General features: G+C 41.9%; 1 protein-coding gene across 1 annotated transcript in view; it reads right to left on the reverse strand.

The window, feature by feature from the left end:
• Positions 1-1,046: 1,046 nt before the first annotated feature.
• LOC126242525 (uncharacterized) overlaps positions 1,047-14,352 on the reverse strand; it is a 444,557-nt gene continuing 431,251 nt past the window's right edge. Inside the window, exon 4 of the mRNA XM_049948098.1 lies at positions 1,047-1,311. Within this exon, the coding sequence (XP_049804055.1) occupies positions 1,112-1,311 (200 nt within the window). The 3' untranslated portion in view covers positions 1,047-1,111. The remainder of the gene's footprint in view (positions 1,312-14,352) is intronic.

Raw genomic sequence — 14,352 nt, forward strand, 5'->3', positions numbered from 1 at the left:
TTACTGATGATGGTCGAAGTAGAGAGGATATAAAATGTAGACTGGCAATGGCAAGGAAAGCGTTTCTGAAGAAGAAAAATTTGTTAACATCGAGTATAGATTTAAATGTCAGGAAGTCGTTTCTGAAAGTATCTGTATGGAGTGTAGCCAGGTATGGAAGTGAAACGTGGACGATAAATAGTTTAGACAAGAAGAGAACAGAAGCTTTCCGAATGTGGTGCTACAGAACAATGCTGAAGATTAGATGGGTAGATCACATAACTAATGAGGAAGTATTGAATAGAATTGGGGAGAAGAGGAGCTTGTGGCACAACTTGACCAGAGGAAGGGATCGGTCGGTAGGACATGTTCTGAGACATCGAGGGATCACCAATTTAGTATTGGAGGGCAGCGTGGAGGGTAAAAATCGTAGAGGGAGACCAAGAGATGAATACACTAAGCAGATTCAGAAGGATGTACGCTGCAGTAGGTACTGGGAGATGAAGAAGCTTGCACAGGATAGAGTAGCATGGAGAGCTGCATCAAACCAGTCTCAGGACTGAAGACCACAACAACAACAACCAGGTATGGAATCTGACAAAATTTGTGAAGACGCAAACAGTATCAGCAAACAAGAAGTCATTGAGTAAGACAAAACAAAAAGGTAAAGACCTTCAACTAAGAAAGAATAATGAAGACAGACTTTTAATGTAGGTAGAAACAACTGGAAAAAACATCATTTCCAAAGACTTTCACTCTTGCATACTCACAGTCTGCAGATCTGGCTTTACAACCACAGTGCTAATTGAAATAATGATAACAATGAATGCACATGTCGAGTTCATAACATCTAGATTATGACATTAACAAAGTTGTGAGAATTGGAAGGAGAATCAGCATTGGTCGTATTTTTTTTGTTTTATTATCTGCAAAATCGATTTTTGGTCACTTAGTGACCATCCTCAGTGCTTTAATATACAATTAAAATTGGTAGGCACTGGTATCAACAAGCTTAGAGTGATCACATGTGATGGCACCTCCCTGTTCATACCCCGATATCCACTGCGAGGAATGACTGGGATCACCGGCCAAAAATCCAGAGACGATGCATGCCCACATCGAGAAAGATCTTCTAGAGCAGTATGATGATCTTCTGGGGGTGGTTGGTCCACTGACATCGGTTTGGGCACCTGAGTGGGAGCCAATGTTGGTGATGTCGGTGCCAATGGTGGTGGTGCATCCATCTCTGTGGGCACCACAGGGACGACACTGGCTTCAACTGGAGGAGAGATGGCTGCAACTGCAGGTGTAGGCTCCGCTGATGTGCTGGGTCTGTGGACAAACATTCTGTGGCAGAATCCCTAAGATACTCAATGCATGGCATAGCTGGTTTTGGTGGTGCTGCAGTGGGCCAACAGAACTGTGGCGAACATAAGACAGAAGCCTGATTGCTTTGTTAATGACTCCACACTCCCAGTGCTGTTGCTTGCCAAAGACTTTGCAAAAGACTGCTGAAACTCTGTCCAAACTCGTAGAATGAATTGATTCTGTGATGACCGCAGAAGATTTGCCATGCCTCGGGCCACGTAACAATTCTGCCAGTATCTTCCCCTAACATGGCAAGGAGTGGTAGGAAGACAACAAAATTTTCAATATCACGGTGTATGCCACTGGTGGCACAAAACTGATGGAAAGCATCTAACATGAATTGTATGTTATTGTCCAAGAAAATGACCTCAGGAAGACCTTCAAGACAAAGTCAGAAAACAAAGTCAATACCGTACTTGCAGTTGTGGTGGATGTCATGGGGACAACAAGAGGAAACTTACTTTAAGTTCACATGTCCCAGGACGGACTCATAAAACCAATATGAATGCGCTGTCACAATCTGGATGGATGTGTCCACTCAAAAAACCGTTGTGACGGCACTGTGATTTTCTGCGCAAACTTTGGAATGTATGGTTATTTGATCATCTGAGAGTACATGTCCTGCCAAGTACAATGATGGTGGGCCGGTTGCTTTGTGCAGACTACACCCCAATGACTGTGGTGTAATATAGACAGAACTTCTCGCTGTAGGGATTGAGAAATCACAAACTATGCATCATCATTCTGTGTGAAGACGTAATCGTACAGACAGTGTGTGGCAAAGCAATAAAATAGTGTCGCGATATTGGGTGGGGAATTTCTCTCAAACTGCATGACCATCTATGGCGCACAGTCTGCAGAGCATCAGAAGCAGTTCAGTACAAAACACTGAAAGTCGAGAGGAAAATTCCGAAGACTTGCAAAATCCTGAGAACCAATTAGGAAACATGATTCCTCATATGAATCAAACGCTTTGTTGGCACCAACCAGTAACCGAGATAATATGTCAGCATTCGAATGTTTGGCAGTGGGCCTAATCTTGCAACATTTACATTGTTCGAGGTGTGACAGATTAGCCAGGATTAAACAAGGCTGTCAAAGACCAATGATCTGTCAGCAAGTAGAACTTCTGACTGTACAAATACTGGTGGAGTTTCGTAACACCATAGACGATGGCAAGCGTCTCTTTCTCAAGCAGACTGTAGTTACACTTTGCTTTGTTATGAGTTCACAAGGCAAAAGCAATAGGTCTGTCAAACAAACCAATGTTATGAGAAAGCACCACTCCAATCCTGTAAGAAGATGTATCCACAGCTAACATGTGTTCAATATAGAGAAGCGTATTGTCATGAGTGCCCTAGGGAAGTTCGATGGGACCGTTTTTATTCTCTACATACATAAATGACCTCAAGGACATGGTGAGCAGCAGTTTACAGGTGTTTGCTGATGATTATGTGGTGTCGTAGTAGAGTGACTGTAGGGATATACACGATGATTTACAAGGAGAACAAGGCAAGTGCCATAAAACGATTTCCCAGAAACTTCACTCAGTGGATAAACCTATTTCCCAGAAACTTCATTCAGTGGAAGAAGGAAGCGAACACATGTCTCGGCTTATCCGTAGATATTCGACCGTTTCTGAGAAAAGGACAGTCAATAGTTCTCTAGGTACTGTATGAACCTCTTAGCGAACAAACAGTTCAACCGAAGTGGTGGCACAGTGACTAGCGTCCCGGATTTACAGTTTTGCATCCCATGTTGGAAACGCGATTATTACTTTAATTTTTATTTTTGTTTTTCATTTGTCTGTCCATGTTCATAGAACGCTGCTACATGAATGTTGTCCAGTGTATACTGAAATAAAGTTGTCTTTATTCATCTACTAATTGTACGTTTGGTGAATTTACTAACAAAAATAAATGAATTGAAAAATTATTTGAAATTTTTCTGGTGAAATTTCTGTAATGTATTTCGATCCATAATCAATTATAAGAGTCAGTTTTTGGAAAAGTGATCCGTTATGCCTGATTAGCAGTGAAATTATCGCCAGTGTATGAAATGTACAGAAATGTTAACGAAGTTTCTTTCCCGAGTGAGATTCATACGAAAAATGTCGCTGTGGCAAACCTGCTTTACGCGATGATCGTGGTGTTCGGAAGTTCTATGTTTCGAATGTTTCTACGACCGGTATGACCCAAGAGAATGCATCAATAACGTCCCTGTATTTCCAAACTTGATTAGACACATTCATGTAGTAACGTTCTACAGGCATGGGTATATAATGAAAACATAAATACATAAAATAAAAAACCATCTGATTTTGAACACGGGACGTGAAAGTAAGAGACCACAACGCTAGCCAGTATGCCAACAATTGGAATGCGCTATCGCGCACTAAGATTAGATTAGATTAGATTTACTTTCATTCCAATTGATCCGTAGTGAGATGGTCCCCCAGGATGTGGAACATGTCAGAAAAACAACAATACATGACAAATATTTACAACTAAAACAAATAAGCTAATGTACCATTCCACAGGTCCCAAGTGGAATGATCGTCATTTTTTAATGAATAGTAAGAGTCATTGTACAAATACTAATGCACTGAATTTAAAATAAAAAAGTTTTTTATTTATTTATAAGGTAATAAACATGTAATACAACTACTGTAATACTTATTTACAATGAACACATTACTGCACTGAAATGGTGCAGAAGTTAGATTATACTTACACATACACACACAAACACACACACACACACACAAATTTTCAATGAACACATTACTGCACTGAAATTCTGCAGAAGTTATGTTGTACTTATATACAAATCAGTTGGTTTTACTAAGAAATTCATCAATGGAGTAGAAGGAGTTGGTCGCCAATAAATCCTTTAGGCTTCCCTTAAACTGAATTTCATTGATTGTTAAGCTTTTTATGGCTGCTGGCAAGTTATTGAAAATGTGTGTTCCTGAATAATGCACACCTTTTTGTACTAGACTAAGTGACTTTAAATCCTTGTGAAGATTATTCTTATTCCTAGTATTGATTCCATGAATTGAGCTGTTGGTTTGAAAAAGTGATATACACTCCTGGAAATTGAAATAAGAACACCGTGAATTCATTGTCCCAGGAAGGGGAAACTTTATTGACACATTCCTGGGGTCAGATACATCACATGATCACACTGACAGAACCACAGGCACATAGACACAGGCAACAGAGCATGCACAATGTCGGCACTAGTACAGTGTATATCCACCTTTCGCAGCAATGCAGGCTGCTATTCTCCCATGGAGACGATCGTAGAGATGCTGCATGTAGTCCTGTGGAATGGCTTGCCATGCCATTTCCACCTGGCGCCTCAGTTGGACCAGCGTTCGTGCTGGACGTGCAGACCGCGTGAGACGACGCTTCATCCAGTCCCAAACATGCTCAATGGGGGACAGATCCGGAGATCTTGCTGGCCAGGGTAGTTGACTTACACCTTCTAGAGCACGTTGGGTGGCACGGGATACATGCGGACGTGCATAGTCCTGTTGGAACAGCAAGTTCCCTTGCCGGTCTAGGAATGGTAGAACGATGGGTTCGATGACGGTTTGGATGTACCGTGCACTATTCAGTGTCCCCTCGCCGATCACCAGTGGTTTACGGCCAGTGTAGGAGATCGCTCCCCACACCATGATGCCGGGTGTTGGCCCTGTGTGCCTCGGTCGTATGCAGTCCTGATTGTGGCGCTCACCTGCACAGCGCCAAACACGCATACGACCATCATTGGCACCAAGGCAGAAGCGACTCTAATCGCTGAAGACGACACGTCTCCATTCGTCCCTCCATTCACGCCTGTCGCGACACCACTGGAGGCGGGCTGCACGATGTTGGGGCGTGAGCGGAAGACGGCCTAACGGTGTGCGGGACCGTAGCCCAGCTTCATGGAGACGGTTGCGAATGGTCCTCGCCGATACCCCAGGAGCAACAGTGTCCCTAATTTGCTGGGAAGTGGCGGTGCGGTCCCCTACGGCACTGCGTAGGATCCTACGGTCTTGGCGTGCATCCGTGCGTCGCTGCGGTCCGGTCCCAGGTCGACGGGCACGTGCACCTTCCGCCGACCACTGGCGACAACATCGATGTACTGTGGAGACCTCACGCCCCACGTGTTGAGCAATTCGGCGGTACGTCCACCCGGCCTCCCGCATGCCCACTATACGCCCTCGCTCAAAGTCCGTCAACTGCACATACGGTTCACGTCCGCGCTGTCGCGGCATGCTACCAGTGTTAAAGACTGCGATGGAGCTCCGTATGCCACGGCAAACTGGCTGACACTGACGGCGGCGGTGCACAAATGCTGCGCAGCTAGCGCCATTCGACGGCCAACACCGCGGTTCCTGGTGTGTCCGCTGTGCCGTGCGTGTGATCATTGCTTGTACAGCCCTCTCGCAGTGTCCGGAGCAAGTATGGTGGGTCTGACACACCGGTGTCAATGTGTTCTTTTTTCCATTTCCAGGAGTGTATTTTTAATGACAAATTTCATTAAGGAATAAATATATTGGGAAGCAGTAGTTAGTATCCCTAGTTCCCTAAACAGGCTTCTGCAGGATGTTCTTGAGTTCACACCACATATAATTCTTACTGCACGTTTTTGTGCTTGATGAATTACCCCAAAAAATAATCCCATATGAAATTATGGAACGAAAGTAAGCATAGTATGCCAGCTTTTTCATTTTTATATCCCCTATGTCTGACAAAATTCGCATTGCAAACAGAGATTTGTTAAGACGCTTCAGCAGTTCTGTGGTGTGCTCCTCCCAGTTGAATTTATTATCAAGCTGTAATCCCAAGAATTTAACACTGTCCACTTCTTCTATCTTCTTGTCATCGTATGTTAGACATATACTCTTGGGACACCCCTTACAAGTTCTGAACTGCATGTAGTGTGTTTTTTCAAAGTTTAGTGACAAAGAATTGGGTAGGAACCAGTGACTAATGTCCACAAATATTTTAATGGCTGATCTTTCTAAGACTGCACTTGATTTGCTATTTATTGCAATGTTTGTATCATCGGCAAACAAAACAAACTTGGCATCTGGTAATGTTACTGATGAAAGGGTATTGATATACACAAGAAAAAGTAAGGGCCCCAAAATGGAACCTTGTGGGACCCCACATGTAATTAGTTCAAATGGTTCAAATGGCTCTGAGTACTATGGGACTCAACTGCTGAGGTCATTAGTCCCCTAGAACTTAGAACTAGTTAAACCTAACTAACCTAAGGACATCACAAACATCCATGCCCGAGGCAGGATTCGAACCTGCGACCGTAGCGGTCTCGCGGTTCCAGACTGCAGCGCCTTTAACCGCACGGCCACTTCGGCCGGCTGTAATTAGTTCCCAGTTGGATGATGCCTGATAGCTTGATACATGTCTCTTTCCTAATAATACCCTTTGTTTCCTGCCAGAGATATAAGATTTGAAGCATTTTGCAGCGTTTCCTGTTACACTATAATATTCTAGTTTACTTAAAAGGATATTGTGATTTACACAGTCAAATGCCTTTGACAGATCACAAAATATACCAGTTGCCTGCAATTTTTTGTCTAATGAATTAAGCACATTTTCACTGTAAGTGTAGATAGCCTTCTCAATATCAGAACCTTTTAGAAATCCAAACTGTGACTTTGACAGTATGTTATTTGAGATAAGATGGTTGTAAAGACGACTGTACATTACTTCTTCGAAAATTTTTGAGAATGCTGGCAACAGTGAAACTGGACGGAAATTTGATGCTATTTCTTTATCTCCCTTCTTAAACAATGGCTTAACTTCAGCATATTTCAGCCATTCAGGAAATATTCCACTGATAAACGACTGGTTACACAGATAGCTTAATATGTTACTTAGCTCAGAATCACATTCTTTAATTAACTAGATGTTTTTGATTTCAAAGATTTTATGATGGACATTATTTCTGTTGGGTAGTGAGGGTCAAATTCATATTATGGAAGTTACTTGAAATGTCTGGTCTAAGGTAATCCATAGCAGCATCTACCGAACCTGACAACCCCATCTTTTCAGTAACAGTTATAAAATGTTTGTTAAAAAGTTCTGCAACACTATACACATCTGTCACCAATGTATCATTTACTCTTAATGCTATTTGTTCCTCTTCACGTCTGGTTCTACCGGTCTCCTCCTTCACTATATCCCATATTGTCTTTAGATTGTTATCTGATATGACTATCTTTTCCTTGTAATATATTTGCTTTGACATCCGTATTACAGTCTTTAATATTTTGCAGTATTTCTTATAATGTGCTATAGCATCAACATTGGAAATGTTTCGGATTGACAGATACAGTTTTCTTTTTGTTTTACAAGATACCCCTATTCCTCGAGTAATCCATGGCTTCTTTGTAGACTTTGCTCTAACCTTGGTAAGTTTTGGGGGAAAGCAGTGTTCGAATAAGGTAAGCACTTTATTAGCAAAAATGTTATATTTTTCATTCATGCCATGAACACTGTAAACATCGGTCCAGTGAATGTCTCTGAGGAGTGTCCTAAAATAATCAATTTTTGGCTTACCACTCTTGAGCTCAGATTTAACAGATTTTATATCCTGTTCAGTATTAACATTTAACAGAAGGAACTGCATGTCATGGTCTGAGAGGCCATTGACTATTGGTTTTGTAATATAATTTTGTTCATTGGACTTTTCTATAAAGATATTATCAATGGCTGTCTGTGAGCAAGTGGCTATCCTAGTGGGGAACTTTACTGTGGGAATTAAGTTGAATGATAGTGTTACTAACTCAAATAAGTTCTTATTGGGAGAGTCTTTAAGGAAATCTACATTGAAATCACCAGCAACCACTATTTCTTTGTTTTTTGTTGTTAAATGGGCCAGTACAGCTTCAAGGTGGTTTACAAACAGATTAAAGTTACCTGCAGGTGCTCGATATACACTTAATATTATGAAGGATTTTTTGTGAAAATCTAATTCTGTTGCACATGCTTCCATATGCTGTTCTAGGCAAAATTTATGAATGTCTATGTTCTTAAATTTATGACAGTTCCTGATGAATGTGGCAACTCCTCCTTTCTCCATTTCTGATCTACAAAAGTGAGATGCTAACCTAAACCCTGTAACACTTAAAAGTTCTATACCAGTGGTCACATGATGTTCAGAGAGGCAGATTATGTCAGCTTGGTTTGAGGACTCTAATTCATCTATGCAGATAGTTAATTCATTAATTTTATTTCTCAGTCCTCGAATATTTTGATGCAATAAAGATAGCTGACATTTCACATTGACTGAGTTAAAATTGGGTGGTGTTAAAATATCTGCTGACAGTTGAAAATTCTTAACCAGTGGCTGTTTATGCTGATGTAATAAGCTGGAATTCTGTTTTTTGATTTCTTTCTCAAACTGAAGGTTTGTCTCAGTTCTAACCTCTCTTAAAATTTGCTTTCTTTCTGTCCTCCCTACCCTAAAAAAGGGTCTTTTCTGAATCCTATAACCACTGGTATTTTACTACTCATGACAGTGCCTCCCCCCTTTAACTTTCCTGCTATTTCCCCAGCCAATTTACCCTTCCCCTTCCTGTTGAGGTGAAGGCCATGCCTAGTATAATCCCACCTACTGAGAGAATCAACATGAACCACACCAATGTGTGACCCCGCACCCGACATGAGCAGCCGTTCCAGCTCCAAATTAACTCTCTTGACAGAAGAGTTCAAATGAGGTCGGTCATGGCGCCCAATAACAGATACAAACTCAAAACTAGTATGCTTCAATGCTGATGCAATCTTCGCCAGGTCACACTCTATACTGTACCCAGGATCTCTGTCAATACTGTTACCTGCCACACCCACTATAACCACGGTGTCTTCCTTAGTGAAATCTTTGCAAAGTGATCCTAAATCCTCTGTCACCTGCTCCAGACCAGCACTAGGTTTAAAAAAATTGGTGACCTGGTATTCTGATCGTAGTTCATCCTGCAAAAGTTGGCCAACACCTCTTCCATGGGAACTACCTAACAACAACACTTTCTTTCTCTTTACTGATTTCTCTACATTCTTACTTTTCAATTTGCTGCTGAAAGTTTGTTGTGCCCTGTCTACACCTGCAACTACTTGAGGCTCACCAGCTTCTAACTGAAGAAACAGGTCAAATCTATTTTCCACATTCACCATAAAGCTGTCAGACAAAGTTCTAGGCCTGTTCCTCCTGTTGCCTGTTGCCACTTCCCACCTCTCTTTACCCTTCTCCCTACTTAACCTGTCAAGATCTCCCCTGGCCTTGTCTGACTCAGCCTGAAGGGCGGCAATTTTCCCCTCCTGTTCTAGTATCTTCCTGTCTCTACTACTAATCCTACAAAACCACTGATGAGTCTCATTTACTTCCCCTATTCCCACGCCACTACAGTCACCCACATGGAAAAAACTACAGCACCCATCACACCAAAGCCCCGACCTAACAATTCTACGGCAAGTCAAGCACTTTTCACTCATGATAAACGTAATAGTTTATTAAGAATAAGTCAGTAAAATTACAGATAAACACGAAAATATGGTTACACAAATTTGGCCTATACGCAACTGTGTGTAAACAAAAACAAAAGTGCAAAGTTTCTGAAACAACAACTTAAACTTTACGCTACTTTCCGGAAATGCTAGTTGAATAATGAAGAAGTACGCTAAGTTAAATTGCTGGAGAGAGCAAGGAACAACTAAACGAAATTCTATAGATTTGCTGCAGAAGATCGTAAACAGAAAATACGACTGTACGGTTCAAAAATGGTTCAAATGGCTCTGAGCATTATGGGACTTAACATCTTAGGTCATCAGTCCCCTAGAACTTAGAACTACTTAAACCTAACTGACCTAAGGACATCACACAGATCCATGCCCGAGGCAGGATTCGAACCTGCGACCGTAGCAGTCCCGCGGTTCCGGACTGAGCGCCTAGAACCGCGAGACCACCGCGGCCGGCGACTGTACGGTCTTTTCGCGTTTTCTGCTATATTACGTAAAGAAAAATGAAACCTTTAATGGTACACTTAAACGGCACACTAATACACTTATTTACCACGTAATCAGTAGTAATCTATATGTTCTAAAGTACGACGAAAACTTTGGTCATATTCTCAGAAACGGTCGAGTGTCTACGGGTACGCCGTGACACATGTTCACTTATTTTGGCTCCTCTTCCACTGGGCGAAATTTCTGGGAAATCGGTTTGTGGCACTTGCAGTGTTCTCCTCGTTTGACAAAATTTCTAATTGGTGTGATGAATGGCAGCTTGCTCTAAATGTAGAAAAATGTAAATTAATGCGGATGAGTACGAAAAACAGTACTGGAACGTTCGATTACAGCAGTAGTAGGGTGCAACTTAACACAGTAACTTGGATTAAATATTTAAGCTAAACCTTTCAAAGCGATATGAAATGGGATGAGAATGTCAGATTGGTAGTAAGGAAGACGAATTTTGTTTTATTGGGAGAATTTTGGGAAAGTGTAGCTCATCCATGAACGGAACAGCGGTATAAAACGCTAGGGTGACCCATTCTTGGGTGCTGTTCGAGAGTTTCGGATCCCCACAGGTCTCATTACAGGAAGACGTCAAAGCAATGCAGAGGATTGCTGCTAGATTTGTCACCGGTGAGTTCGATCAGCACGTATTAGAATATGTTTCGTGAACTGCAATGCGAGATCCCTGGAGGAATTTGAGGCCGCTTGCACAATAATTCTTCGGCCGAAGATGCGAGAAATTAGGGCTCGTACGGAGATTTTTAGACGGTTGTTTCTTCCGCGTTCGATTTGTGAGTGGAACAGAAAATGAAACAGTAGTGGTACAAAGTACGCTCTGCCATGCACCGTACGCTGGTTTACGAAGTACGTATGTAGATGCAGACATGTTTCTCAGTAACAAAGTTTGTATGTTTTTTTTGAATCCCCTTATGATTTACAAACCTGTCCTTCAGCTAGTTGATGAAATAGTCTATGAAAGGAAGAATAACTGAAAGCCTGAAATACTATTCAGGTCTCTGTGTCCCGAAGTTGGGGCGCTGTGTTTGTTTCCCCGTGATTCTTGAAATTTGTAGCGTGATTCCAATAAGATCTGCCACACTTCTACCTCCTTATCACTCGATGGAAACGCGATCGAAAAATCTTCAATTTCCTTTTCTAGATACTCACATCAACACAAATGCACACTGACACAAAAAAGGCCCAAGATAAAGGAACTATCTTAACGGGTCAGAAATTGGTAGATGTGATGTACACGTACACACAAACAAATCATTACAATTTCAGAAAAACTGAATGGTTTATTCAAGAGAAAGAGCTTCAAAAATTGAATAAGTCAATAACGCATTGGTCCATCTCTGGCTCTTACACAAGCAGTTACTCGGCTTGGCATTCATTGGTAGAGTTGTTGGATGTCCTCTGCAGGGATGCCGTGCCAAATTCTGTCCCACTGGCGCATGGATAGCCAAAATCCCAAGATGGTTGGAGGGCCCTGTCCATCACGCTCCAAACGTTCTCAATTGGAGAGATCAGGCGACCTAGATGTAGTAGAAACTCGCGTCGTGGTTGGTATCCTACTGCTGTCCAGGGCGCCTCCAGACACATCTTCGGTCTGGAATCTCACTGACTGGGTAGAATTGTCTTCAGTGATGGGTCCTGCTTCGAATTAAGCGCCAATGACCAGTGGCAAGAGAAGCCCCAGACAACTGTTGGACACCAACCAAACTGTCGCCCACAATACGGCCGGCCAACCAGGAGTGATAGTCTGGTGTGTCATTTCCTTTCATAGCAGGACCCCTTTGGTTGTCATCTACGGCACCCTTACAGCACAGCAGCATGTCGACATTTTCGACGGCCCATTTTGTTGCGCTTCATGGTAAGCCATCCTCAGCTTACATTTCAGCAAGATAATACCCACCCAAACAGGGCGAGAGTTTCTGCTACTTGTCATCGTGCTTGCCAAACCCTACCTTGCCCAGCAAGGTCGCCAGATCTCTCCCCAGTTGAGAAAGTTTGGAGCACTACAGGCACGGCCCTCCAATTAGCTCGGGATTCCGACGATCTAACGCGTCATTTGGACAGAATTTGGCACGATATCCCTCACGAGGACACAACAACTCTTATCAATCAACGCCAAGCCGAATATCTGCTTGCATTTTCACCTATTGACAGATGTCAATAATCCCTGTGCCCTCTCAATGGTAATCCCTCTCGTCCGCAAAACAAAGCAATATTAACAATACGGAACATCTATGCTCTGCTTTCACTTGTCACTGTGTTCAATTGACTGTTAATGTTACATGATCTTGTCCGCAATTGGTCAATTTGTGAAATTCTTTCTCTTGAATAAATCATCCATTTTTTTCTGAAACTGTAATCTTTTTTTTCTTTTTTTTTTCTTTTTTTTCTCCTTGGGGTGCATTAATGTCTGTCTATTTTGACTGTAGTGAACTGGCAAACGTGAACAGCTACAACCATTAACACCAAGAATGTCGGTTCCTGCATTGCTGCCTAAAATGAAAATGCCTGGCTTGAAGTTTGTGTATCTGGGAATTCTTCTATTTCGGACAAAGACTCAGTGACAAGAGGAAACATTTCAACAAACATGGAAATTGTATCCAGCCTTTCTACCCACTGGGTCTCGCAGAATTTCATAAGCCTTGTTCTTGCTTTCGGTATGAACCTGTAATACGTCAGTACTTTTTCCCTCTTAAGGGACGATCTGAAATGGTTCAAATGGTTCTCAGCACTATGGGACTTAACTGCTGAGGTCATCAGTCCCCTAGAACTTAGAACTACTTTAACCTAACTAACCTAAGGACATCACACACATCCATGCCCGAGTCAGGATTCGAACCTGCGACCGTAGCGGTCGCGCGGTTCCAGACTGTAGCGCCTAGAACCGCTCGGCCACTCCGGTCGGCGACGATCTGAAGAACGCGATGATTTTGTTTATGCCACCTAAAGACTTCTTGACTGCAGAAACGGTACATGAGTGGCTAAGACCTAAATTTAATGAATGGTTAGCACAGTGAACGTAAATTGCTTTTGGACAGGACTCTTCGAATTTTTGCAGTACATTCATTGAAAACGCCGCTGATATTTTCTTGTTTTCTTTTAAAGCATCAGCCAGAGCCAGTCACGAAAATCATAAACAAGAACAAATCTGATGAAAACATTTTTGTCTTTATCATCATATCGAGCACGAAGAGCAAACTGTTCTGTCCCACAAATACAGCAATTCCATCTGTCACCACACTGAAAAACTTACATTTGATAATTTTCTCAACATGTTGTTTACACAGCAAATCATCGGCAGTGCCAACAATTTCGTTCCGAATGCCATTGCTCAGATAATGTCGCATTAGCACCAGCACTGTCGAGATGGCTTTTTAGAGTTACATCTCCTGCCTCAATTCGGAATCTTAACAGGGTCTAAATTTATCATCATTTCCACTTGCATCCTCACCTATTGACAGCTGTCCATCAACCCTGTGCCCCCTCAGTGGTAATCTCTCGTCCGCAAAACAAAACAGTATTAACAATAGGGAACAGCTTTGCTATGTTTCCACTATTCACTGTGTTCAGTTGAATGTTAACACATTGGAGCCTAACGAGTCGGAAAGCCAGTTAATACCTGGATTCTGAGGAAATTTGCTACAATTTACAATTTTTAATAAATTTACTAATCCACTTCCATTCTTCCTCTTTATCAATATGTATGCGTTTAATACAAATAAATTATACAGGAATTTGTAGATAATACTGTTTTTCAGCATTTAAATTTTTCCCTGAAGTGGACAAAATTTTCAAAAGTTGTAGGGAATGGTAGGCTATTGAATTAAAATCACTTGTCAGCAGGAAATACTAAATGCTTCATTTATGGGTAAAGTGTTTTATCATGAAAGGTAAAGTGTCTTACTGTGAAATGTTTTTATCCCATTTTTACAAATTAGAGAACTTCACTCGGGTATGAAATCTT

The sequence above is a fragment of the Schistocerca nitens genome, chromosome 1, assembly GCF_023898315.1.
Source record: "Schistocerca nitens isolate TAMUIC-IGC-003100 chromosome 1, iqSchNite1.1, whole genome shotgun sequence".
In the NCBI taxonomy this organism is placed as follows: domain Eukaryota; kingdom Metazoa; phylum Arthropoda; class Insecta; order Orthoptera; family Acrididae; genus Schistocerca; species Schistocerca nitens.